This window comes from Nymphaea colorata, chromosome 4, assembly GCF_008831285.2.
Source record: "Nymphaea colorata isolate Beijing-Zhang1983 chromosome 4, ASM883128v2, whole genome shotgun sequence".
NCBI lineage: Eukaryota > Viridiplantae > Streptophyta > Magnoliopsida > Nymphaeales > Nymphaeaceae > Nymphaea > Nymphaea colorata.
This window is the reverse complement of record NC_045141.1, coordinates 17,650,889-17,677,324: the sequence shown is the minus strand read 5'-3', so window position 1 is coordinate 17,677,324 and position 26,436 is coordinate 17,650,889. Positions and strand designations below refer to the sequence as shown.

Sequence of the window (26,436 nt, the reverse complement as noted above, 5' to 3'; positions counted from 1 at the left end):
ATCAAGTTCAAATCCATCATATTCTTTTATGTACCAGTTACACATTTTGTTGATTCGATTGGATATCCTAAGTGTCTTTTTCTATATGTTACGTCTTTTAGATAATTTTTTGCATAGGTTTTTGTTTGTTAGTAATAAATATAAAAGTTTATTTCTGAACAAGCGGAGCTGACCGTATTCCAGATAAATCAATTCAGGCACATTTTAGAATGTTATTGAATTAATAAGACCGTTTGTATGACCTCAGATCAGATTTAAATTGGGTCACTTTAGTTGGTGGCACAATTATGGTTTAACTTGACTGGATTTGTTCAAAACAATGAGAAAAAATTTCGCTGGTTTGTAATAAAGATTACCAACAAATAATTAAGGGAACACCGTCTTCTTGAAAACATACATATATATGCATGTATGTGTCCATATCTAATTATATAATTTTTAATAAGTTTGATTGTGCATAGGAGCAGGGGTGGAGCCAAGGTAGGGACCCTGCATGGGCTCCGGCTCCACCTCAATTTTAAAAAAAAAAATACATGTAAATTTTAGAAAAGTTTACTTGTTTTATATAAAAATTTAGAAAAATGATATTTCAGCCTTAGATAAAATTTAGAAACTTTAATTTTGTCTTCTTCATGAAAAATTTATGGTTCTGCGCATAAACAAGGAGGAGTTTATATGTAACAAGGAAGATGGAGAGCATATTTAGTGTAGCATCAAATCAAGCTAGGAAAAATTCTAGGAGAAATTTTTTGATAAAAGGGAAGAAAACTTTGTTTTTCTTCCTTGCAGTTTGCTTGCCTTTGTCAAAACTAACTCAGAAAAACCAGTTTTTTTAGTAGGAACATGGCGTTATGTTTCACAAACTTCATGCACGAGGCACAATGATATTTATTAAAATTCAGGTAATTTCTCAAACAAGGGATCAAGGGGCCTAAGATCAGCTTTCTGTTATACAAGCTAACCCTGGATCTGCCTTTCTTAGCAGTCTCGGGCCAGGCTTATTATACTGGGGTTCTGCATTGCATCGATTCCAAATTTCACCGATATCTGTTAAAATATTTTGATATTGTTGGCGTTTTGGTGATAGCTGATCACATTGGCAAGATATTGCAATATTTTCGAAATGTCCCCACAAAATAAATATCGAGGATTATATATATATATATATATATGTAAGACAATTTTTATATTTTGTATTTTTATGACTCTTAAACTTTAAAAAAAATTTGTAATTTATTAAAAAGGTATTTTTATTTACAGTTTTTTTACTTTTTTATTTTCATTTTTATCTTCTCAAAAAATTTTCTTCAATAGGTCTTTTCGTCGTAACACTCTAGCATAGAAACCGGATACCGGATAGAAACGCATTGGGCAAGGGAAGAGGTTATAACGAAATGATCACCAAACAAATGCGTGTAACTACTGCCTACAAGGATGCAACTATAACAGCCGGCATTCTATGGTGCTGCTGGCAAAGAATGGAGAAGGCGAACGATTTGAAGGCACTGGTGGGGGGCGGGGGAGAAAAGGAGGTGGAGGACGTTGATAAACACGGCAGTCAGAGCTACCGGTGCAATCTCTCAGCTCTTATTCTTGTTCTTCTTTTTCTCATTTTGATCTGTAAATATTATTTTAGCTGCAATGACTACTTTTTGAATCAGAACCGTCTGCGAACATGCTGTGTTTTTCTGTGAAGTCAAGACACCGCTAACTTTCTACGTTCGTGATATATACCTTTCTGCCTGGATGATTTTCATGAAGATAATTCAAGGGATATTTATATATCACTCTCTGTATGCAAGGCAGGGCAGGGCTAAAAGTTGTATCATATATATATATATATATAACATTTGGATGGTTAAAAATTAAAAACTATTGCTAAATACATCATAAATCATTGTTAAGAACTAACCAAGTGTTGTTGCTTCATAAACCGTTGCTAATTCTCATGTGGTGGTAGCATTTTAACGGCAAATTTTTAATTTTTAACAATCACGAAGCATCGTGCACATGGGAGCATAGAATTAATGTGTGTGTGTGTGTGTCTATATATATATATATATATATATATATATATATATATATATATATATATATATATATATATATATATATATATATATATATATATATATATATATATATATATATATATATATATAGAGAGAGAGAGAGAGAGAGTCATTTAAGAAAAAAGTAACATTGAGGAATGGTGTGTTTTTTGGTTTATGGAAGGGCGACTGAAAGTTCGTGCGATTATTGAGCCAAATATGAGACACTTGTGCTATTTTTTGTATTTTTCATGTTATTGCCTTTCGAAAGAGATAATATAACGTGGAATTGTTAAAACGTTTTCAGTTTAGACAATGTGGGACAAGTGCAGAATCGCATTTTTTTCTTTCTGTGTTTTGTGTCGTCAACATCCGAAAATAATGCCATGTGACTAGTGGATGAGAATTTATGTAAAATGGCGGATGAGGAGAGGGTCCTTATGTTCAGTATAATTAAGCAATCCAACGGAGAGCGAAGAACTTTGTTGTGTTCTTCGTTTCTCAAAATTAACGGTTATTTATGTAGTCTTTTCTTGAAGAAGAATTTCCTGCTTGACTTTAAAGAAAAACAGAGATTTAAGGGACTAACGCCTGATATAACGTGGTTCGGTGTAAAATCACACCTACATCCACAAGGGCAGCTATCGTTCTTGGTGACGATATGTCTGGTTCTTTCTTCTATTTATAATATAATTACAAGCATCATTATTTCCTGAATTACAAGATCTATATCAATCTTTACAGAAGGAAACTGTATCTGATTTACAGTCGTTATTTCTTTGTTGAGTTGTGTCTCTCTGTTTGAGAGCTGCCTGGCCAGCCATTGTCTTTGTATTTCTTTCTTCACACGGTTGGCCAGATGACAATGTTTCCTTCTTTCCATGGTAACGATTATAATCGTTACTGTCTCCAGCGTCATGATGGGCTGGTGTTTCCTTGTTGGCATTATAGTGATTACAGCCGTTACTGTTTTCATTGTCACGGCTGGCTGGAGTTTCTTCATTCACTCCTCTGTTTTCCTCTTTGGCATTGTAACGCTGACTTCCTCTGTTTTCCTCCTTTCTTTCTTGATCAAGAGTTTCCTTACTGATATCGCCTCTATTTTCTTCAGCCTCCCTCAAACTAGGCGGCAGTATGGAAAGCGCTAGTTTGCCTCTTAAAAATTCAAAAGTGGTTCGAGAGAGAGCCTTGGTGAAAATGTCAGCCACCTGTTGGGTCGTTGGAACAAATTGAGTCGTAAGAAGACCAAGTGCAACCTTTTCCCTTAGAAAATGATAATCTAATTCGACATGCTTCATGCGAGAGTGAAAAACCGGTTTGATAGAGACTTGAAGTGCAGACATGTTGTCACAGTAGAGGACCGGTGGTTCTGGGAGATAGAGTCCGATGTCTTTGAGGATATATGTAATCCAGGTTAATTCGGCAGCAGCAGATGCCATTGATCGGTACTCAGCCTCGGTGGTAGATCTGGCCACTGTAGGTTGCTTCTTTGCTGTCCATGAAATAGGATTAGTGCCAATAAACGTAACAAAACCAGTAGTTGAGCGACGTGTTGCCTGGCATCCCGCCCAGTCAGAGTCAGAAAAGGCATGAAGTTGGAGTTGCGCTTGCGAATGTATATGACATCCGATATCAATGGAACCACTAACATATCGAATGAGTCTTTTAAGTAGTTGAAAGTGACTGACCATGGGTGATTGCATGTATTGGCTGATAAAGTTCACAGCGAAGGAGATGTCAGGCCGCGTGAACGTGAGGTATTGGAGGCCTCCCACCAAGCTTCGAAAGAGTGTCGGATCGGAAAAAGGTATGTCATCAACCAGATTTTTGTAATTTTGAACCAAGGGAGTGACGGCCGGTTTGCACGATGTCATATTTGCTCTTTCCAGCAGGCTATAGGCATATCGCTTTTGATTGAGGAAGAGCCCTCCAGAAAATTTGATCACTTCTATGCCAAGAAAGTGATGAAGATAACCAAGATCCTTCATAGAAAACTCCTTGCTAATATCTCGAATGAAGTCTTCAAGTAGCATAGGGTTGCTGCCAGTTAATATGATATCGTCGACGTACAATAATAAAAGTATGACACCACGACCTTCTTTATAGATAAATAGCGAGGAATCAGAGATGCTGGAGAAGAAACCTTTTGAGAGAAGATAAGTTCCAAACCGATCGTACCATGCTCTTGGAGCTTGACGTAAACCATAGAGAGCTTTGTGTAACTGGCACACATAATTTGGTTTTTGATCATCAAGAAATCCTGGTGGTTGTTCAATAAATACAGTTTGATCCAAATCACCATGCAAGAAGGCATTTTTGACATCCATTTGTCGAATATCCCAGTTGTGAGAAAGAGCTATAGTAAGCACAATTCTAATAGTTGCTGGCTTTATAACAGGAGAGAAGGTTTCTAGAAAGTCAATGCCAGGCACTTGGTTGAACCCGCGCGCAACCAGTCTAGCTTTGAGTCGCTCAACCGTTCCATCACTTTTGAGTTTGGTTTTAAAGACCCATCGGGTTGAAACAACGTTCATACCTGATTGGCGAGGTACCAACGTCCAAGTGTGGCATTGTTCCAAGGCACGTAACTCTTCTTTCATAGCAGCAACCCAACCTGGATCTTTAAAGGCCTGCTTAACAGTTTTGGGTTCAAGTGGTACCGTTAAGGCCAAAAAATACTTAGGGTTTGGTTTTAAGGTACCAACCTTAGCCCGAGTTACCATTGAATGAATATTGGAGGTTCCTTGGAACGGCCGTTGTTCTGTAGGTGGTTGACTTCCAGCCTCATTGTTTGGTGAGAGTAGATCATTTGCACCTATATCATGTGTCTCTTGTGCTGAAACATTGTCGTGTCTGCTAGGCGGCTCTTGGACAAAAGCAGTGTCTGATGAACCATCATGCAAGAGATGATGATCAACCACTTGATATGAATTATCATTGTTACCATCTGAACATTGATCTAATGCAATCCAATCACTGTAAGTCACCCCACTGTTGCTGGTTGATGTAGAAGAAAAGAGTGCTCCAGGCTGTTTATAAGGGAAGATACTTTCATCAAAGACAACATGTCGGGAAATATATATTTTCCCTGTAGGTGGATATAAGCACTTGTATCCCTTATGTGTATTACTATAACCCAAAAATACACAAGGTAAGGATCTTGGTTCAAGTTTGTTGAGAGCGTAATCTCTGAGATATGGAAAACATCTAGTCCCAAATGTCCGCAAGCAAGAGTAAGACGGACTTTTTCCAAAAACCAATTCAAAAGGAGATTTCATCTTCAATGTAGGAGTGGGTAGTCTATTAATAAGCCAAACTGCAGTGGAAAATGTTTCAACCCAATATCGAGCTGGTATATTAGCATTGAACTTCATTGCCAAACCGAGTTCGACAATGGTCCTGTGACGCCGTTCTGCCATTCCATTTTGGGGTGGCGTTTTAGGACAAGCTTTGTGATGATGTATACCATGTTCTTGTAAATACGCTGCAAGTTTGAGACTATTGAATTCACCTCCTTCATCACTTTGAAATATCTTAATTTTTGTATCAAACTGATTTTCAACATATTTATGGAAAATCGTAAACACTTGGTATAACTCAGATTTGTAACGCAAGGGATAGAACCAAGTGAACCGGGTGGCTTCATCAATGAAAACAGCATAGAATCGAAATTTAGCAACTGAAATAACAGGGGCTGGTCCCCATAAATCACAATGAACTTTATCAAGAAATTTTTCACAATGCTCATCCACTGGTAAGAAAGGAAGACGACACATTTTTGCCATTTGACAACTAGAACATATGCTGTTTAAAGAACTATGGCCTGTCACACGAATGGCCTTTTTATTTGCAAGAAAATTTACTACCTCACGATGAATGTGACCTAGACGTTGGTGCCAAACTTCTTTAGTTGCTGCTTGAAATCTTGTAGAGAAATGAACTTCATGGATCCGGTCGCTGCCTTCTCTCTTATTTTCAACCGCATAAAGATCTTCATGCCTCTTCCCCGTAATTATCACTTTGTTGGTCATCTTTTCCTTCACAGCAAATTCATTAGTTGAAAATTCAAAAACATAAGGAAGATCGGACGTTAACTGACTGACAGAGATAAGGTTTTTCTTGATCTTGGGGACGACTAAAACATTATCAAGAACCAGTTTTTGTTGCCCATTAGCTATAGTAGCCTGCCCTATATGAGTAATATCCAATTTTTCTCCATTTCCAACCATAATTTTATCTGTCCCATAATATTTAGATAGAGAACTGAGTATACCTGCGTTAGACGTCACATGAGCCGATGCACCGGTGTCAGGAAACCATTGTTGATCTTGATTTTCAGATGCTTTCGTGATGGTTAAAGCTTGTGGGGCCTTCTGTGACTGAAACACTTGATTGAACCTATGCCAGCAGTTGAGAGCGGTGTGATTTCTTTTGCTGCATATTTGGCATATTATGCCTTTTTCTGGAGCTGATCGGTTCATATTGCCATCTTTGTTTTTGTCGGCTGAGTTCCATGAACCACTTTGGCTAGCTTGCACAAACCCACGTCCTTTAGAATTGAAGGTTTGATTTTTGCTTCCCTTGTACCTTTGATTAGGTTGACGGTGGCTGAAAAAAGTAACGTGGGTGCTAGAAGAATCTTCTTCTAACGTCCTCATAGTTTCATGATTTTGAAGAAGAGCAACTACCTCAAGATATGAGGGTGCTGGTGGTTTCAGCATGGTTGTCAATAAGGTTGTTCGAAAAGATTCATAATCTTTTCCGAGGCCAGTGAGGAGCCAAAAGACTTTAGTTTCGTCTGTAATAGGCTTTCCAATAGCAGCGAGCTCATCGGAAATTTTCTTGAAGCTGCGAACATATTCATCAATGGACGAGTTCCCTTTCTTATGCATTTGAAGTTTTTGCATAAGAAACATTTCTCGCTCCTTAGATTTATTAGCGAAATGCTGAGTTAGAGTAGTCCATACCTCCATGGCAGTTTGTTGTCCGATGATAATGCCTAGGATTTCCTCTGCAAGAGTCCCAGTGATCCATCCTTTAAGAAGACGATCCGACTTTCGCCAAGCAAGATAGTCGGGATTCAGTCCTGTGACTGTATTTTCAGTAGAGGCAGTGAGGAACTGTGCGGGCGGCTGGTATTCTCCGTCTAGGAAACCAGTCATATCTTGGCTCTCGATGAGCCCCATCATCTGTGTTTGCCAAAGCAGAAAATTTCCTTGATTGAGCTTGATCGACACAAAGTTGGCAACGTTCAGATTGTATGGGTAAGGGTATTTGCTTGGAGCTGACGCCATGCTTGAGGAAGAATTGTTCTGCGCCATAGGGTTGTCCTGCTCTGATACCATAAAGAAAAACAGAGATTTAAGGGACTAACGCCTGATATAACGTGGTTCGGTGTAAAATCACACCTACATCCACAAGGGCAGCTATCGTTCTTGGTGACGATATGTCTGGTTCTTTCTTCTATTTATAATATAATTACAAGCATCATTATTTCCTGAATTACAAGATCTATATCAATCTTTACAGAAGGAAACTGTATCTGATTTACAGTCGTTATTTCTTTGTTGAGTTGTGTCTCTCTGTTTGAGAGCTGCCTGGCCAGCCATTGTCTTTGTATTTCTTTCTTCACACGGTTGGCCAGATGACAATGTTTCCTTCTTTCCATGGTAACGATTATAATCGTTACTGTCTCCAGCGTCATGATGGGCTGGTGTTTCCTTGTTGGCATTATAGTGATTACAGCCGTTACTGTTTTCATTGTCACGGCTGGCTGGAGTTTCTTCATTCACTCCTCTGTTTTCCTCTTTGGCATTGTAACGCTGACTTCCTCTGTTTTCCTCCTTTCTTTCTTGATCAAGAGTTTCCTTACTGATATCGCCTCTATTTTCTTCAGACTTTACCTGTAACTCTGTCAGAAACGTTCCCATGAAATTAAGTTTTCCTTTACATAAAATTTAGTTGTTCGTCTTCTGATCCTTGATGCGAGCCTTTGGAGCTAATAACACATTGGCATTAAATCTTTTTCTTTCCTTAAGATCGTCGTAGAGAGGGTAATCACGTGCTTGCAGACAGTTTTTTTGAAGTTCAGTGCTTGATTTCAAGAATTTCCTGTTTGTGACTGTTTTGGAAATTGCACTTAACATGAAATTAATAGAAATTTCAATTTAAATCAGTAATTAGTTCTCTGCTAGAGAAAGGTAAAAATAAACCTAACCATTTGTGGCTAGACTTGAGGAAACTGGTATTGTTGTTTTTTAGTCTAAAAGAAATTGTGGTTAAGTTTCATGTGAAGGACATGGGCTACTTGGTAGTATTAAAGAACAATCAGGTCGATTTCTAGGTTCAAGTTTGCTAGAGTAGTAAAGTTTGAAAAAATTTCATTAATTATTGTGAAACTGGGATTACTTTTGAGAGGGGATAATTTCACCATTTAAGAAAAAAAGTAACATTTCTTTTCCATGAAGTGGCGCTTTGAAACCACTTATACATTGATGCCCAAAAGTTAAATGACAATTTGTTGCTTGGTTTAAATTGCGCTGTATTTTGCAATTTCTTCATCGTTTTCTGCATCGGAACGAAACACAGGACGAAGTTGATCAATGTCTCTAAATTCACAAAAAGAGAATAAGTACATGGGGAGAAAAAAAAAGAATCTGAAGGAACAATGAAAACATGATGAGAAAAGGGGCACAAATTGCGTGTTCTAGGAGCCCCCTTCCAGTGGATGACCCTGCCTGCTCTAACCTCTTCCCCGTAGAAACATATACCATTTCTCGAAGAAAGAAGGATTATCTGGAAAAACTAAAATTGTTTGATTATACATGCTAGGCAGCCACCAAAAGTGCACCTCCTCTAATTCATTGATCTCGTGCACTTAACGCGTAGCTATTTTTCCAAACAGGGAGTCGGTCGATGCATATGAAATCACTGCTTCCCCCACTACCCATCAAGACACTGTGGCAGAAGACCAAAACTTGCAGTCCTCTCGAGAAGGGCAAGATGCTCAAGGATGTAGCATGACCCAGACCATCTTCAATGGTATCATAGTCTTACCAACACTCTGAAACTACTGTCATATTGTTTTCCAGATCATATAGTGCTTCTGGTTCACATTACAAGTTAAAAGAAAAGGGGAGTCAGACTTTGCCAGAAAAGCTAGATTCGCACGCACTTTGAATCTTTTTCGTATTCTCTTTTTCTTCTGGACTAACTGAATTCTAAGGTTTTGGTAACAGGTGTTAACGTGATGCTGGGAGTTGGAATTCTGACCACACCTTTCACCATAAAAGAAGCTGGATGGGCAAGCTTGCTGGTCTTAACGTGCTTTGCAGCCATGTGTTGCTACACAGGCATCCTCATGGGACGTTGTATGCGAAACAGAGGAGGCATTATCAGCTATCCAGATATAGGCGAAGCTGCCTATGGAAAATATGGGCGCTTCTTGGTACTTGTAAGTAACTTGAATTGCTCCTGATTTCTCCACCAACCCAATGGTTCTTTTCCTTTTTCTCCAGAAAGAAATGAGCATCACTCCTCTTTTATTTTGTTTATATATATATACACACACACCCAGGGGCGGAGAGAGGGGGGCCACCTGGGCCATGGCCCGGGTGAGAGCAGGTTTTTTTTTTTTTTGCAGAGATTTTGGTGTGCCCCTAAAAAAAATCCTGTTTCAGCCCCTGCACACACCGACAAATGGGAACATGCACTGAAAATGCAACAGTATGCACTGAAAATGCAACAGTAGCTGAACAGTTTCTAATTACTGAACAATCACATTTTGGCATTTCTGGTTATGGATGACGATGATTCTAGTTGACCATTGTCCTTCATGATAACAATTAACACCATGGACCATACTCTCTCTCTCTCTCTCTCTCTCTGCACCCCATAATACAGTGCATCTGCGTGGAAATTATCATCTTGGAAGCTGATAACCTAAGAAAGTTATTTCCGGGATCTTCAATTGATTTGGCGGGGATTCATGTCGGCTCTGCGCACCTTTTTGGAATCTTAACTGGCCTAGTCGTCATTCCCACAGTTTGGTTAAAAGATCTCCAAGTCTTGTCTTACCTTTCAGGTATTGTGCAACTTCATTTTCTTATCTTTTATGCTTGTGAACAAAGTTTCGAAAGTGTGGACTCATATTTTTTTAATTGACTATTTACCGGGTCTTTCCAAATGTGGAATGCAGCTGGTGGTGTTCTTGCAACAATTTTAATATCCCTTTCAGTGTTTGTTGTGGGTACAACTGGTGGTATAGGATTTCACCAAACTGGCTCCTTTATTAATTGGAATGGTCTTCCGTTTGCAATCGGGGTGTATGGGTTTTGCTACGCTGGACACACAGTATTTCCTAATATATATCAATCAATGGCACAGAAAACAAAATTCAACATGGCGCTACTTATTTGGTAGGTATTTTTTTTTTCTATGGACTAGTGTCTCAATATAATATGTTCTCGAAATTGTTTATCTGTTACCGCAGCTTCTTTCTGTGCACTGCAATATATGGTCTTGTTGGAGCGATGGGATATCTAATGTTTGGTCAGAAAACTAGATCCCAAATAACCTTGAACTTGCCAACACATTTTTCTGCTTCAAAAGTTGCAATCTGGACGACAGTGAGTACATCATTGATATGTCTATCCATGTTTTATATCAAGCCTTGTTGATAGAGAGTTACAAATTAATAATTCATGCTAACGATATTATGTAGCCCGTACTAATCTCTGTTCTTTTATTCTTTTTCTTCCTAGGTGATCAATCCCCTCACTAAGTATCCTTTCACTTCTCGTAAATGTATAGATTACATGCTTTTCTTGCGCAATAGTTTGATTAATTTCAGAATTTTTTACCTTGACAGCAGAATAGATATGCCTTACTTCTTAATCCCTTGGCGAGGGGCTTTGAGAAGTTGCTTCCAGTAGGGAGACAAAATGGGTTGCTCGTTTGCATGCTGATAAGGACAGGACTAGTTATTTCAACAGTCTCTATTGCATTACTTTTACCTTTTTTCGGTATGCCAACTCATGACTATGGTAGTATTACTTTAAACGGAAGCAAAAGAAAGCTTAATAGCACAAAAAACAGATGGTTTGCACAACACAAGTTCTAAACATGTGAATGAAGTCTAGGGTATAGTGCAAAGGAATCACAGTCTGTTTGACATAGAAAATTTAAAGTGTTGAGACTGAATGAACTTCATGAAAGCTGAAGGAGCAATCCGGCACTTCTTAATGATTTGGGAATCACCTAATACTGGCAAATAACTGGAGATAGCCCAGCTCCACAAGACACCCAATAGACGTTGCTTCCATGAGGATTTAGAGACTTACTCAATTTCCCTCAAACTCGTTTAGAAAATTTCTGCTAATAGGTCAAGCGATACCCACCTTGCAATGAAGTTTATAACAGTAACTTGTTCTATTAAAACTAGGCAATCCAATGTCTCTCAAGGATTGGTTTTTTCATGGGGCACTAGACTTTAACTTAGGGAAAAATTAACTAATCTCTGCATCTTATAATTCAACTGTTAGTTAAAAACATTCATTGGCATGTGAAAGCAATCCAATTCTTCTTTATATTTCGAATGATCCATCTATTGATGTATATGCTTTACATGTCTATCCAACTTAAACTATTCTGGCTGCTTCTTCTAATGATCCTTCCTTCCCACTGTGCTATGGTTCCAGGTCTATTCATGGCATTGTTTGGCTCTCTGCTCTGCTCGCTTACTGTAATAACCGTGAATCATAAATGCGCATTTTATAATTTAGATGAACTTATAGGAGAACATTTTTTCTTGATTTTTGATGAGCGCATGTCGTCTGCTGACTGCTGCTATGCTCATCATAGGCTGTCGTCTTTCCTCCTCTCTGTTTCTTGAAGATAAAGAAGACGGCAACATTTGAGGTACTTCAGTACGCCAAGCAATATTTTACACATGCACGCACATATGAAACAATCTTTTTAAAAGATTTGGGTTCTCCCATTCGGCTATCTATTACATCTTTTCCTGCATTTTTTCCTTGTCTGCTATCAGATCGTCCTTTGTATCACAATAATCGGAACAGGCACAGTCTGTGCAGCTCTTGGCACGTACTCTTCTCTGTCTCAGATCGTGAAGAGCTTCACTTGATCTCAACGGTTTATATCTAAGTCAACCTTTGTTTCTGCTTTATCTCACTTTTATGAAGGATGGGCACATATAAATGAATTGCTTTTTTACACATAATTTGCATGACTCAAGTTTCGTTTGTGCAAATGGTTTGATGTTGCGAAAAAGCTAAAAATGTCTGGTTCACATATAACACAAGTTTAATTTCACATTCCAGGATCAAATGTCCGAGTGTGGAGCTTGATCTATACTTAATAGATGATTTTTTTTTTTTGTAAAGACATTTATGTAATTTTGTATTTCTGCGGTTATGCCCCAGTCCCCATGTGGCTCCACACCTTGTACTACCTTTTCTTTCTAATTCAGATGACAATTAGTAGTCATACAACTTGAAAACTCTCCACATGTTTAATTTTTCTTTTTCGCGGCTTAATCAGGAAGTACACAACTAACTGCATTGCATGCACCAGCCAACAGAGTAAACGATTTATTTTTCTGCTTAGAAACATGTCTGCTAACCCCATCAAATTTGTTCTCCGCTTATCGTCAACCATGGGGAATTCCATGATAATGGGGTCTGCCACAGCTCCTGTCCGATCTTTAAAGGTTGGGAAGCAGGCCATCAGCCCTGTGAGAAGATCAGGTGCATTCCGTTTCTGAATTTGAGAAAGGCCCACCATCTTCATTCTGTATTTTTCAGGTGAATTAAAAGTTACATTGCCCTTGTACATATCAGCCGAGATGATTTCATATTCCTTGTTCATGAATTGTGAAAGAATCTCGGCATCGGAGCCGAGTACTTACCAATGGTTGGGTTGAACTGGCAACCTGCCTGTACAAAATCTAAGAGGACGGATCTGGGTTTTTTTTATGAGAGAAAAATCTCCTCCAATTACTGTTTGGAGCACACCATAGGTTTGATATCTGTGGGACAAAAGTCTGTACATGACTCACATTCTACTTCAGGATAGACTAAAAACTTGGGAAGCCAATATATCGGATTTAGATAACGTATCTAACCGAATCATTTCAAAAAAATCTGATATGAAAATAAATTTGATATCTGATTAAGAAATCACAGACTTAAAAAATGACATCTGTTCAGATTCAGATATACTTAAATATTCAATCAGATTCGGATATGGATTCATATCATATTTATTTTTAAACAGATATCCCATATCTAAAGCTCGTACATTTTGAAAATCGGCTAAATCAGTTCAAAATTCAAATTCGGATGCGGATATGAATGTAAAGATCAGATTTGGATTAGATTCAAATTTGTGAAATCGGTTTTCATATTCGAATATGACTTTTCTTTGTTTGTATTTGAATCTGAATGCAAATGTGTGAACATCCTAAAAACAGATATGGTTAAGGGTACATTTGATTTAAATCCGACGTGTTGACATCTTTACTAAAAACCCATCAGAATTTCCGTTGAAAACATAAAGGTGTAATATTTTATTAGATGGGAACCAAGATTGACATGTGCAGAACTTGCATGACCAAGCATAGTTGTCGCTAACTCTTATCTAGATCAGCGGTACTTGATACTCGGACCAGGTCGAGTGCACCTGGGTCTGATGCGAGTAGCATCTGTTGACACCCCTCAAATGGCTGCTTCAATACTCTTTTCTATGAGATAATAAGCTGCGGTAACAAGGCAGACTCCTACCAGACCATGATTCAAGTTGTACAAGTAATATATCATGGATCATTTTTCAGCAAAAACACTTTATGGATGTTCCATAAATATGCTCTTGGGGTGGATTCCCACACATTTGTGTGACACTCACACAATGTCCCTGTTAGAAGCTGTTTTATAACAGGAACACTTATGAAACATAATGTTTTATAAATATGTCCCAAAGATTGGGATAGGTTAATGAAACAGACCTCCTAAAGAATAGTGTTCCTGTTACCAAATGCTCCCACATGAACCGGGGTTTGGCAAACTTTGTTCAGTTGATACCCTTGATATCAAACTTACAAGTAGACGTTGGCATCTACTTTTCATTTCGCCAAATCAATTTAAAAAGAGGAATCCTCTCTTCTAACAGAGCCCATCGTCTACTAATAGAATCCTGCTGTTTGGCAGATCGTTTATTTGGGGAGACATTAGTTGCAACTTCGTGAGTGATATGAACATCCTTAGATCTCCACTCGCAGGAAATTAATTTTCATATCCATGGTTCAACTCAGGCGTCCCCAATTTCACCAGTACTCACTTTCTTACTCATCCAACACCAGATAAAGCAGTTCTATGGCAAAGAGAAACAAGAAAGGAGAAACAGGATGACACTGCCTCAACCTTTCTAGAAAAAGGCTTTTTGGCAAATAATTACAAGCTTATGCATTGCGATTCTCAACAGACAATAAATTTGTAGAGAAAGTCACATAAATTAATGGGTCATAAGTGTGGATGGCTCAAAGTTTTCTTTCCTTGGCATCATAATAACACTTGTTCCTGTTTATTCTGTGAAGGATGCACCTGTTGTTGAGATCACTTTCTAGAGGTTGGCAGCCATCGTCCCCCATTCCTCCCCAAAAGTACTGCTTGTAGAACCGACCAGTAAACATGTCAGGGCGAAGAGCACCCTTCTTGTCCACTTCTTGCATCATTAAACAGACCTGTTCATCATCCATTGGTTTCAGCAGTTGTTGTCTGTATATCTGTCTTAAGGCATGACATGACATTATGTTCTGAACCGCTTAGTAGTCGAGGCAAAGAAGTGAAGGTGCAGTTAAAAGGTCGAAATCATAGCATCCAATAGCAAAACAAAGTAACAATCGGATGTCATTCAACCAAGTTAAGTTGGACAAACCAAGAACAGATATGAGAGGGAGAGAGAGTCACTTTTTTGTTATTGTTCCTAAGATTAATCATAAAGGGGAGGAAAACTAGGTGGTAACCGTGGTATTGACAACTTCTTTTATCTTTCTTTTTGTGTTTGTTTTATTTGTTCTTTCTTGCAAGTTGGGGCAGCTATGAATCATGGTTGAGTATTAAACTCTTGGCCTCTTTCAAGTTGAATGTCTTAAGTCCAACCCCCTAAAAGGTGGGAGGCGACCTAATATTTTTGTCCGAAATAAATTGGGTCACTTTAGTTGGTGGCACAATTATGGTTTAACTTGACTGGATTTGTTCAAAACAATGAGAAAATTTTCTCTGGTTTGTAATAAAGATTACCAACAAAATAATTAAGGGAACACCTCTTCTTGAAAGCTTATATATATATATATATATATATATATATATATATATGGAGTCTGCATAACCAAGGACAAGCTCCCTGACGGGCCTACTGTCAAAGCATCTACAATGCATAACCCAAACTTACGTATCCCCAAAAAATGGAAGAAAACAGTTCACTTTCCGCGGAACATAAATATATTAACTTAGTTTAGGTTGGATTTGATATGATAATCATAAATTATGAATCCATCTGGTTTGGAGGTTCTACTTGTAATCAAGGATCAAAGGAGGAGGTCACTCCAAAGTGGGGAGTTGCTTATGGACATTACAGAACACCCAAAAAAAAACAAGCTTATATAATATTTACACCATGAAAAGGAAACAGGATTTTTTTTTTCATTTTGAAAGTTCTTCTTTATTATGTCAGTTACTGAAAGTTTCTTAATAGAAATACGACCAAGTTGCCTCCCTTGGTATACAGCCAGGCCAGTCGCTTATGTGATGCAATATACTATTCTCAATGAGTTTTGTTAGGCACATATACAGGAATGCCACCTACCAACCTTTTAATAACTTTCATTCTCGAGGAAGAAAGCGGTTGCAAGACACAAAAGGGAAAAAAAAAATGAAAACTTGAATGTCCTCAAAACACAGAAAGTGGAGGAAGTCGAGGACCAAATATACGTATGGCGCAAGATTCTAGAAACACCCACCTTCTTTGTAGGATTTTCAAAAACCTGCATGCTTTTACAATTTTAAATGTTATTACTTATTATGAGCTGAAAATTACTAAAATGCTCCTGCTGAGGAATGCTCTTCTACTACAAGAGCAAAAGTAGTATGGAGCAAAAATGTCCATGAAAAATGTCCCTCAATTTATACCATGTTTTGGAAGTTATAGGCATAACGTGAAAATTATCGTCACTTTATGACACAATTGAAATTCCTAAGTCTTTTTGGGGGTTACCTTGCATATTATGGAAATGAAATCCATCCCTCCTTATTGATGCTTGCTATACTACTTGCCACGCCCACCTTTACGGGCCATAACTCTCATTTTAGCTTCCTACTCTCTTGAAATTGATTGCCTTATACTTGAAAAATATTTTCTTTCTTACTTCTGCTCCTCCATGTGTCACTCTTTTATATCTTTTGGTTCGTGTATTTATCCTTCAACCCATACCTTTTATTTACTAACAATGGCGGATTGAACGGAGGTTGCTTGTTACAGGATGAAACGCCGTGACACCCAAATTGGCCTCAGATTTAAAAGTATTTTTGGTTTTAATTTCGCCTTATCACCGCACAACGTAAAATATTGGGCAACACTGATCCTGTCCGGGGAATTAGTCAGAAAAGCGTCTTCCACAAGTGAAAAATGATCCTTCATTAGAAGGGAGGGAAGCTTCTCGCTCCTCCGAGGATGAGAAAGGAGACGGAGAAGACGACGAAGGGCGAGAGGGAGTGAGAACTAGCATTTGGGAAACGAACGCGGAGGGGAGGGGGATTCCTTTCCTTGTAGGCGATCCATGAAGGGGAGAGAGACGACGACGGCCGCCTTCTCTCCCTTCCGTTCGCTCGCCACACCCTAGTATATAGATGCTAAACTCTGCAATCTCAAGGGTCGATTTTTCCACGTTCTTCAAGTTCCTCGTCACTGCTCTCCTGGTGGGCGCCGCGGCGGTCCGTCTCGTCAGGGATACAGCCTCGAGGTACCTGACGGTCGGGAGATTGGGGGACGACGCAGGACAGCGGGGGTTGGACGCATGCAGTGGTAATCAATGGCGTCTGCTTCGTCTACCGCAGGCCGTCCACCAAAAAATGCTAGCGGTGCAAGGCTGTGCACTACTGGTATGGGATGGAATTCCTACTTTCTCTTCATGCATTCGTCGTTTGCCTTTTTTCGCCTTCGTTGTTCTTAGTTCCTTATGGTTTTGTGTTGAGTACTTTTTTTGGGGGATTAGTTCTGCTAATTGGTCCTGGTATTGGACTGATCGTATTCGTGGTTTCGTTATTATCCGCTTGTCCCTGCTGAGGATTTGGTTGATTTGTTGGTACCATATTCCGAGGTCCTAATTACTTAAATAAACTCAATGAAGTGGCTGCGATTTGGTATTGTCCGGATTCCACATAGCTTGTTGGTTTTGGACTTGAGTGGTTGTTGGCAATATGATCATGCATCATTGTTGTGGTGATGTTCTTCAAACTTCAAAAGGACTCTCATGTTTCTTATTTTTCAGGTAACCCATAGTTTTAGGTTGAGGCGAAGATTCTGTTAGGTGTTAGTTCCTTTGTTGATTTGGAGGTTTATGTATGCCTTGCTATTTTGGCGCTGGAAATTGCTTTTTTGGGGTTCAAGTATAAGCCTGGTGTTATTGCCTCAAGTTATGAAAGAAGTTTGATTTGTCTCCCAGTTTTCATGCTGTTTACTTCTTATGGTTATGTTTCACAAATTTAAATCCATTCCAAAGAAAAATACAGACCTCATAAATTCATGAGCATCTTCCTGTTTCCCATATCCAAGATTTCCACCAATGTTAGGAATGCAAGAAAGGATATTGATTGGTGAAAAAGAGTTAATATATAATTATGGAAAAGCTGATGTTGTTTGTCTGGGAGTTATTGCATGTCTTCCCATAAGCAGAATTCTTATTCACAACTAAGTTTAATAAATGGAGCCAGCATGATCCTGTAATTTCTTCTTTTCCCATTAATAAGAAGTTTTTTTTTTCCCCCATTGATTGACAACTAAATCAATGTCTAGAAAGTTTAATAACTTTTTGTTCAAAACTCTCTCTCTCTTTTCCCCCACCTTGACTATGTACAGCCAGAAGAGTGGCATTTAGCTGAGTTCAAAAGAGACTGATTAGTTTCTTTGCTGAACAGGCCCTTTGTTGACTGACTTTCCTTCTCTCAGCATCCCCCCATCTCCTCCCATATCTGGTAGGCTGAATGCTTTTCTTTTTAAAATATCCCGAGGTTCTCAAGTGGGAAATTTATTTAACGTTCCTCTGTTTGGTGTATCGTGAGGCCTAGGGTCCCTCATGGCCGTCGAATCCAGAAAGAAGGAAATCTTTTTCAACAATCCCGAGGGAAGGGAAAACAATTCCCAAAAATATTTATGGTCCCTCCGACTACTAATCCCTGGTTCTTGAATTCGCTTAACATAGATTTGAGTATCCAATCTGAAGCTATCAAACATAGCTTCCATACCTTTATAAAGAAAAAGGCTGAGCTAGGAGGGTACTTATCGTGGAAAGTGTTAAACTATCTTTTCCATCTGAATCCAGAAAGAAGGCTGAATGCTTCGTTTAACACTTTCCACGATGAGTACCCTTCCAACTCAGCCTTTTTCTTTATAAAGGTATGGAAGCTATGTTTGATAGCTTCAGATTGGATACCTCAAATCCATGTTAAGCGAATTCAAAAACCAGGGATTAGTAGTCGGAGGGACTATAAATATTTTTGGGAATTGTTTTCCCTTCTCTGGGGATTGTTGAAAAAGATTTCATTCTTTCTGGATTCGATGGCCGTGAGGGACCCTAGGCCTCACGAGACACCAAACAGAGGAACGTTAAATAAATTTCCCACTTGAGAACCTCGGGATATTTTAAAAAGAAAAGCATTCAGCCTACCAGATATGGGAGGAGATGGGGGGATGCTGAGAGAAGGAAAGTCAGTCAACAAAGGGCCTGTTCAGCAAAGAACTAATCAGTCTGTTTTGAACTCAGCTAAATGCCACTCTTCTGGCTGTACATAGTCAAGGTGGGGGAAAAGAGAGAGAGTTTTGAACAAAAAGTTATTAAACTTTCTAGAAATTGATTTAGTTGCCAATCAATGGGAAAAAAAAAACTTCTTATTAATGGGAAAAGGAGAAATTACAGGATCATGCTGGCTCCATTTATTAAACTTAGTTGTGAATAAGAATGCTGCTTATGAGAAGACATGCAATAACTCCCAGACAAACAACATCAGCTTTTCCATAATTATATATCAACCCTTTTTCACCAATCAATATCCTTTCTCCCATTCCTAACATTGGTGAAAATCTTGGATATGGGAAACAGGAAGATGCTCATGAATTTATGAGGTCTGTATTTTTCTTTGGAATGGATTTAAATTTGTGAAACCAGATAACCATAAGAAGTAAACAACATGAAACTGGGAGACAAATCAAACTTCAGTCATTATCTTGAGGCAATAACACCAGGCTTATACTTGAACCCCAAGAAAGCAATTTCGAGCGCCAAAATAGCACGGCATACATAAACCTCCAAATCCACAAAGGAATTAACACCTAACAGAATCTTCGCCTCAACCTAAAACTATGGGTTACGTGAAAAATAAGAAACATGAGAGTATTCCCTTTGAAGTTTGAAGAACATCACCACAACAATGATGCATGATCATATTGCCAACAACCACGCAAGTCCAAAACCAACAAACCATGTGGAATCCGGACAATACCAAATGGCAGCCACTTCATCGAGTTTATTTAAGTAATTAGGACCTCGGAATATGGTACCAACAAATCAACCAAATCCTCAGCAGGGACAAGGAAATACCGGATAATTATCAGTCCAATACTAGGACCAATTAGCAGAACTATTCCCCAAAAAAAAAAAAGTACTCAACACAAAACGATAAGGAATTAAGAACACCGAAGGGAAAAAAAAGGCAAACGACCAATGCATGAAGAGAAAGTAGGAATTCCATCCCATACCAGTAGCGCACAGCCTTGCACCGCGAGCATTTCTTGGTGGACGGCCTGTGGCAGACGAAGCAGACGCATTGATTGCCACCGCCATGACCCGTCCGACCTCCTGCGGCCCCCGGTCTCCGGTGTCCCCCCAATCTCCCGACCGTCAGGTACCTGGAGGCTGTATCCCTGATGAGACGGAGCGCCGCGGCGCCCAGGAGAGCAGTGACGAGGAACTTGAAGAACATGGAAAAATCGACCCTTGAAATTGCAGAGCTTAGCATCTATATACTAGGGCGTGGCGAACGATCGGAGGGGAAAAAAGGCGGCCATCATCGTCTCTCTCCCCTTCATGGATCGCCTACGAGGAAAGGAATCCCCCTCCCCTCCGCATTCGTTTCTCAAATGCTAGTTCTCACTCCCTCTCGCCCGTCGTCGTCTTCTCCTTCTCCTTTCTCATCCTCGGAGGAGCGAGAAGCTTCCCTCCGTTCTAATGAAGGATCATTTTTTCACTTGTAGAGACGCTTTTGTGACTAATTCCCCAGACAGGATCAGTGTTGCCCAATATTTTACGTTGTGCGTTGATAAGGCGAAATTAAAACCAAAAATACTTTTAAATCTGAGGCCAATTTGGGTGTCACGGCGTTTCATCCTATAACAAGCAACGTCCGTTCAATCCGCGATTGTTAGTACATAAAGGTATGGGTTGAAGGATAAATACACGAACCAAAAGATATAAAAGAGTAACACATGGAGGAGCAGAAGCAAGAAAGAAAATATGTTTCAAGTATAAGTCATAAAGTAGGCAATCAATTTCAAGAGAGTAGGAAGCTAAAATGAAAGTTATGACCCGTAAAGGTGGGCGTGACAAGAAGTATAGCAAGTCCTTGTACGTCAATAAGGAGGGAGGGATTTCATTTCCATAATATGCAAGGTAACCTCCATAAAAGACTTAGGAATTTCAATTGTGTCATAAAATGACGATAATTTCCATGTTATGCATATAACACCCAAAACATGGTATAAATTGAAGGACATTTTTCATGGACATTTTTGCTCCATACTACTTTTGCTCTTGTAGTAGAAGTAGAAGAGCATTCCATTTAGTCAGCAAGAGCATTTTAGTAATTTTCCGCTCATAATATGTAATAACATTCACGGAAAATCAGTAGCTAAAAAAATTGTAAAAGCATGCAGGTTTTTGAAAATCCTACAAAAAAGGTGGGTGTTTCTAGAATCTTGCGCCGTACGTATCTTTTTTTTTTCCTCCTCTGTTTGCAACGGCTTTCTTCCTGGAGAATGAAAGTTAATAAAAGGTCGGTAGGTGGCATTCCTGTATATGTGCCTAACAAAACTCATTGAGAATAGTATATTGCATGATTTGCATCACATAAGCGACTGGCCTAACTGTATAGCAAGGGAGGCAACTTGGTCGTATTTCTATTAAGAAACTTTCTGTAACTGACATAATAAAGAAGAACTTTCAAAATGAAAAAAAAAAATCCTGTTTCCTTTTCATGGTGTAAATATTATATAAGCTTGTTTTTTTCTGGGTGTTCTGCAATGTCCATAAGCAACTCCCCACTTTGGAGTGATCTCCTCCTTTGATCCTTGATTACAAGTTGAACCTCCAAACCAGATGGATTCATAATTTATGATTATCATATCAAATCCAACCTAAACTAAGTTAATATATTTATGTTCTGCAGAATGTGAACTGTTTTCTTCCATTTTTTGGGGATACGTAAGTTTGGGTTATGCAGTGTAGATGCTTTGACAGTAGGCCCGGCAGGGAGCTTGTCTATGGAAAGCGAGTGGAAGGGCAGGGAAGATGCTCTCGCATCTTCCTTGTTACATATAAACTCCTCCTTGGTTATGCAGACTCCATACGTGCATATATATATATATATATATATATATATATATATATATATATATATATATATATATATATATATATATATGATACAACTTTTAGCCCTGCCCTGCCCTGCATACAGAGAGTGATATATAAATATCCCTTGAATTATCTTCATGAAAATCATCCAGGCAGAAAGGTATATATCACGAACGTAGAAAGTTAGCGGTGTCTTGACTTCACAGAAAAATACAGCATGTTCGCAAACGGTTCTGATTCAAAAAGTAGTCATTGCAGCTAAAATAAATTTTACAGATCAAAATGAGAAAAAGAAGAATAAGAATAAGAGCTGAGAGATTGCACCGGTAGCTCTTACTGCCGTGTTTATCAACGTCCTCCACCTCCTTTTCTCCCCCGCCCCCCACCAGTGCCTTCAAATCGTTCGCCTTCTCCATTCTTTGGCAGCAGCACCATAGAATGCCGGCTTTTATATTTGCGTCCTAGTAGGCAGTAGTTACACGCATTTGTTTGGTGATCATTTTGTTATAACCTCTTCCCTTCCCCAATGCGTTTCTATCCGGTTTCTGTGCTAGAGTGTCATGACGAAAATACCTATTAAAGAAAATTTTTTGAGAAGATAAAAATGAAAATAAAAAAGTAAAAAAAACTATAAAGAAAAATACCTTTTTAATAAATTACAAATTTTTTTTAAAGATTAAGAGTCATAAAAATACAAAATATACAAATTGTATTATATATATATATTATCCTCAATATTTATTTTGTGGGGACATTTCGAAAATATTGCAATATCTTGCCAATGTGATCAGGTATCCCCAAAACGCCAACAATATCAAAATATTTTAACAGATATCGGTGAAATTTGGAATGGATGCAATGCAGAACCCCAGTATAATAAGCCTGGCCAGAGACTGCTAAGAAAGGCAGATCCAGGGTTAACTTGTATAACAGAAAGCTGATCTTAGGCCCCTTGATCCCTCGTTTGAGAAATTACTTGAATTTTAATAAATATCATTGTGCCTCATGCATGAAGTTTGTGAAACATAACGCCATGTTCCTACTAAAAAAACTGGTTTTTCTGAGTTGGTTTTGACAAAGGCAGGCAAACTGCAAGGAAGTAAAACAAAGTTTTCTTCCCTTTTATCAAAAACTTTCTCCTAGAATTTTTCCTAACTTGATTTTATACTACACTAAAGATGCTCTCCATCTTCCTTGTTACATATAAACTCCTCCTTGTTATGCAGTTCTACTCTAGGTAGAACCATAAATTTTTAATGAAGAAGACAAAATTAAAGTTTCTAAATTTTAACTAGGGCTGAAATATCATTTTTCTAAATTTTTATATAAAACAAGTGAACTTTTCTAAAATTTACATGTAATTTTTTTTTTTAAATTGAGGTGGAGCCAGAGCCCATGCAGGGTTCCTACCATGGCTCCACCCCCTGCTCCTACTAGATTATGCGCAATCAAACTTATTAAAAATTATATAATTAGATATATACACATACATGCATATATATGCATGTTTTCAAGAAAATGGTGTTCCTTTAATTATTTGTTGGTAACATTTACTACAAACCAGCGAAATTTTTTCTCATTGTTTTGAACAAATCCAGTCAAGTTAAACCATAATTGTGCCACCAACTAAAGTGACCCAATTTAAATCTGATCTGAAGTCATAAAAACGGTTTGGGTTCAAAGGAACCAAAATCATAAAGCAAAGGGCGCTTGTACGGATGATATAGTTCTTTGCGTAACCTATAAATGTTTGATGTTTTTTTCTTTGTATATAAATAAAACACATTAAACTATGATATTTGCGTAAGTTATAAATGTTTGATTTTTTTTTCTTTGTATATAAATAAAATGCATTGAATTATGACACTTGCCTAAGCCATAAGTATTTGGCACTTGTATTTTCTTTGTATATAGATGCTTTTATTTTCTTTATGTGTTATTCACCCAAAACTTGAGACTGGTGGTTTGTAATTTTTTCAAACTTTAAATTCCTGCATTTTCTCATTGACATATATGACAATGAAACTATGCATGCACAAAAACTGCTGTGAAAACATTATTCTAAACCAAATAAATTAAGAAGAAGCTAAAACACATACACTTGGCAAAGAGAAGAATTTTTCAGGCAAAACTACATGATTAGTAATACATCAAAACTCAAATGATGAAACATTAGAATTGCATAAAATCAAGTGTGATTTCAGTTGCCATAAAAGAAAAAGGAAAAGCAAAAGCTAGTTTTGTTTGGCCTCAAATGAAAAGTGTGTCAAATTGAAGTATGCCGGATGCAAAGAGTTGTTGAATGGCTAAAATATTAGGAAATTTATTATGAAAAAGTACTTGCTTTTCCTTTATAGTGCAGCACCGGTTCATGATGCTTTTATCAAGAAGTTACGATACTTTTAGTGATATATTATTAATTTTTAACCATCCAACATCAAATTGATTTAAATTTTATATAATATAATACTGAATCAAAAGGACAGAGAGCTGATCAGCTTCTCTCGTTCCTGAGGGTGCAAACCAGAGACGAGCTCAACTCGTTCTCCGCCCACATCGTTTCCTTGATTCTCAACGACGGAAGCAGGCTTGGAGGTCCGGCGCCCTCATCGGCAAGTGGTGTCTAGGTCGACGAATCTATGCGGTTGAAGCCGGTCTTCGCAGAGATCCTGAAGGGCATCTATGGAGCAGAGGCCAAGACCGTCGATTTTCGGATGAAGGTAAGCCACGTTGGGAGCTTGAGCTTCAAGCCCTCTTAGTTCCCTGTAAGCTATAGAAATGACTCTGTCATGCATGGAAATGTCGTCTGAAACTTAAAGCGAACCGATCGCTATTTTCTATATTTGCAAAAGAATTTGTTTGCCTAGCACTAATATATAAAGAATTTCTATATTTTCATAATAAATTTCCTAATATTTTATCCATTCAACAACTCTTTGCATTCGACATACTTCAATTTGACACACTTTGGCATGCACTCAGGATTTTCTTCACGTGATTGAGTCTTCGCTTTGGTGAAGAAGGCAGCGATGTATTTGGTCGTCTGCGGGCCACCTATTGGTTTCATTTTTCTTCGTCAAGCATCTTGCTCTGATACCAAATTAAAAAATAAAGAAAAAGTAAAACAAATAAAAACCAACAATAAAAAGTTTTTTTTCATTAAAATTGCATGGTTTTTCACCATAGAAGGCTACCATGAGCCTTGGTTTCATAATGCATAGAACGAGCTTAAATAGTTGAAGTTCCTATAATTTTGACAATGATAAACATGGGAAACCAAATCTGATTTTTGTCAAAAGATTTTTTTTCCTTCATCATTAATTTTGATTGATCTTGCTAAGATTCTTTCTTTAAATTTCTCTAGAACGGTTGCCTTTCAACCTATCATTAACATTATAACCTTGACAACGATAAACATGGAAAACTAAGTGGAAAGATTTTTTTTTCCATTATCATTAATTTTAGTTGATCATGCAAAGATTCTTTCCTTAAATCTCTCTAAAACGGTTGTCTTTCAACTTTATCGGTAGCCGAGGAGCAAACACGACAACACATAAAGGACTTGCGAATGGATGCATAGAGGAGGCTGAATAGGGAGCTGCTCTCGGTTCAGCAGCAACAGCAATAGACCTCCTTCTCTCGTTCCTTAATGAACGTGGCTCTCAACATTGCGAGGGTCTCCCAGTGCATGTACGACTATGAAGATGGCATTGGTGTCTTGGATCATAAGTCCATAGACTGTCTACTCTCTCATTGTCGAGTTCATCGAGACTGCTTAAGCAAACCACCAGTGGCTGTTTCCACTTTCAATCATGTTGGTGCCCATTACTTATGATGCTATGTATCATCATGTAATAAAATGGGTACATTAATACATTAAATTTAGTACTCTCTCTCTCTCTCTCTCTCTCTCTCTCACACACACACACATATGCATACTATCATAATTTGTCTACTCACTAGAACTGTTCGGATTTAGATTAATGGTGTTCTTGTTTGACAACTTGAACAAAAAACTAATCAGTAAAAATACAGATCTTATACAAATGAGTCTAAGTCTGTTTCAATATGAAAGGCAAAAAAAAATTAACAAAGCATATATATACATAACGACCACTTATTATTTTAACTCAAACTTATTAATTTTTATGTTTTACATTTTGGAAATCAATACAAAAGTGAGTTTTATAAGCTTAAAAGGATGTTATTGACTCTTAAGATCTTATTTCTGCATCGCAACGCCAATTTAGGTAGATTTCTATTGTTTTGATGACCGAGATTTATGTCTACATTTTGTACGAAAAGGGTATAAAATGTTAAAGAGTGCAAAACATTGTTTTTAATCCATCTTTTGCAAAAGACCATTTAGATCCCAAAAGCACTAACTTTTATAATTCATGTCCAAAGAAAATAAAAATGGCCTCTCCAGAAGAACCTGACAGGTACAAAAAGTAAGAGGAGAGACGA

General features: G+C 38.1%; 1 protein-coding gene across 1 annotated transcript; it reads left to right on the top strand.

The window, feature by feature from the left end:
- The first annotated feature begins 1,394 nt into the window (after positions 1 to 1,394).
- On the top strand, positions 1,395 to 12,215 carry LOC116253212 (amino acid transporter AVT1A-like). The gene is made up of 11 exons (XM_031627980.2): positions 1,395 to 1,570; positions 8,956 to 9,092; positions 9,290 to 9,498; positions 9,954 to 10,134; positions 10,249 to 10,468; positions 10,543 to 10,678; positions 10,814 to 10,833; positions 10,929 to 11,074; positions 11,750 to 11,793; positions 11,913 to 11,969; positions 12,100 to 12,215. Exons 1-11 carry the CDS (start codon positions 1,395 to 1,397, stop codon positions 12,193 to 12,195), a joined length of 1,422 nt encoding a protein of 473 aa, XP_031483840.1. The 3' UTR covers positions 12,196 to 12,215.
- Positions 12,216 to 26,436: the final 14,221 nt, after the last annotated feature.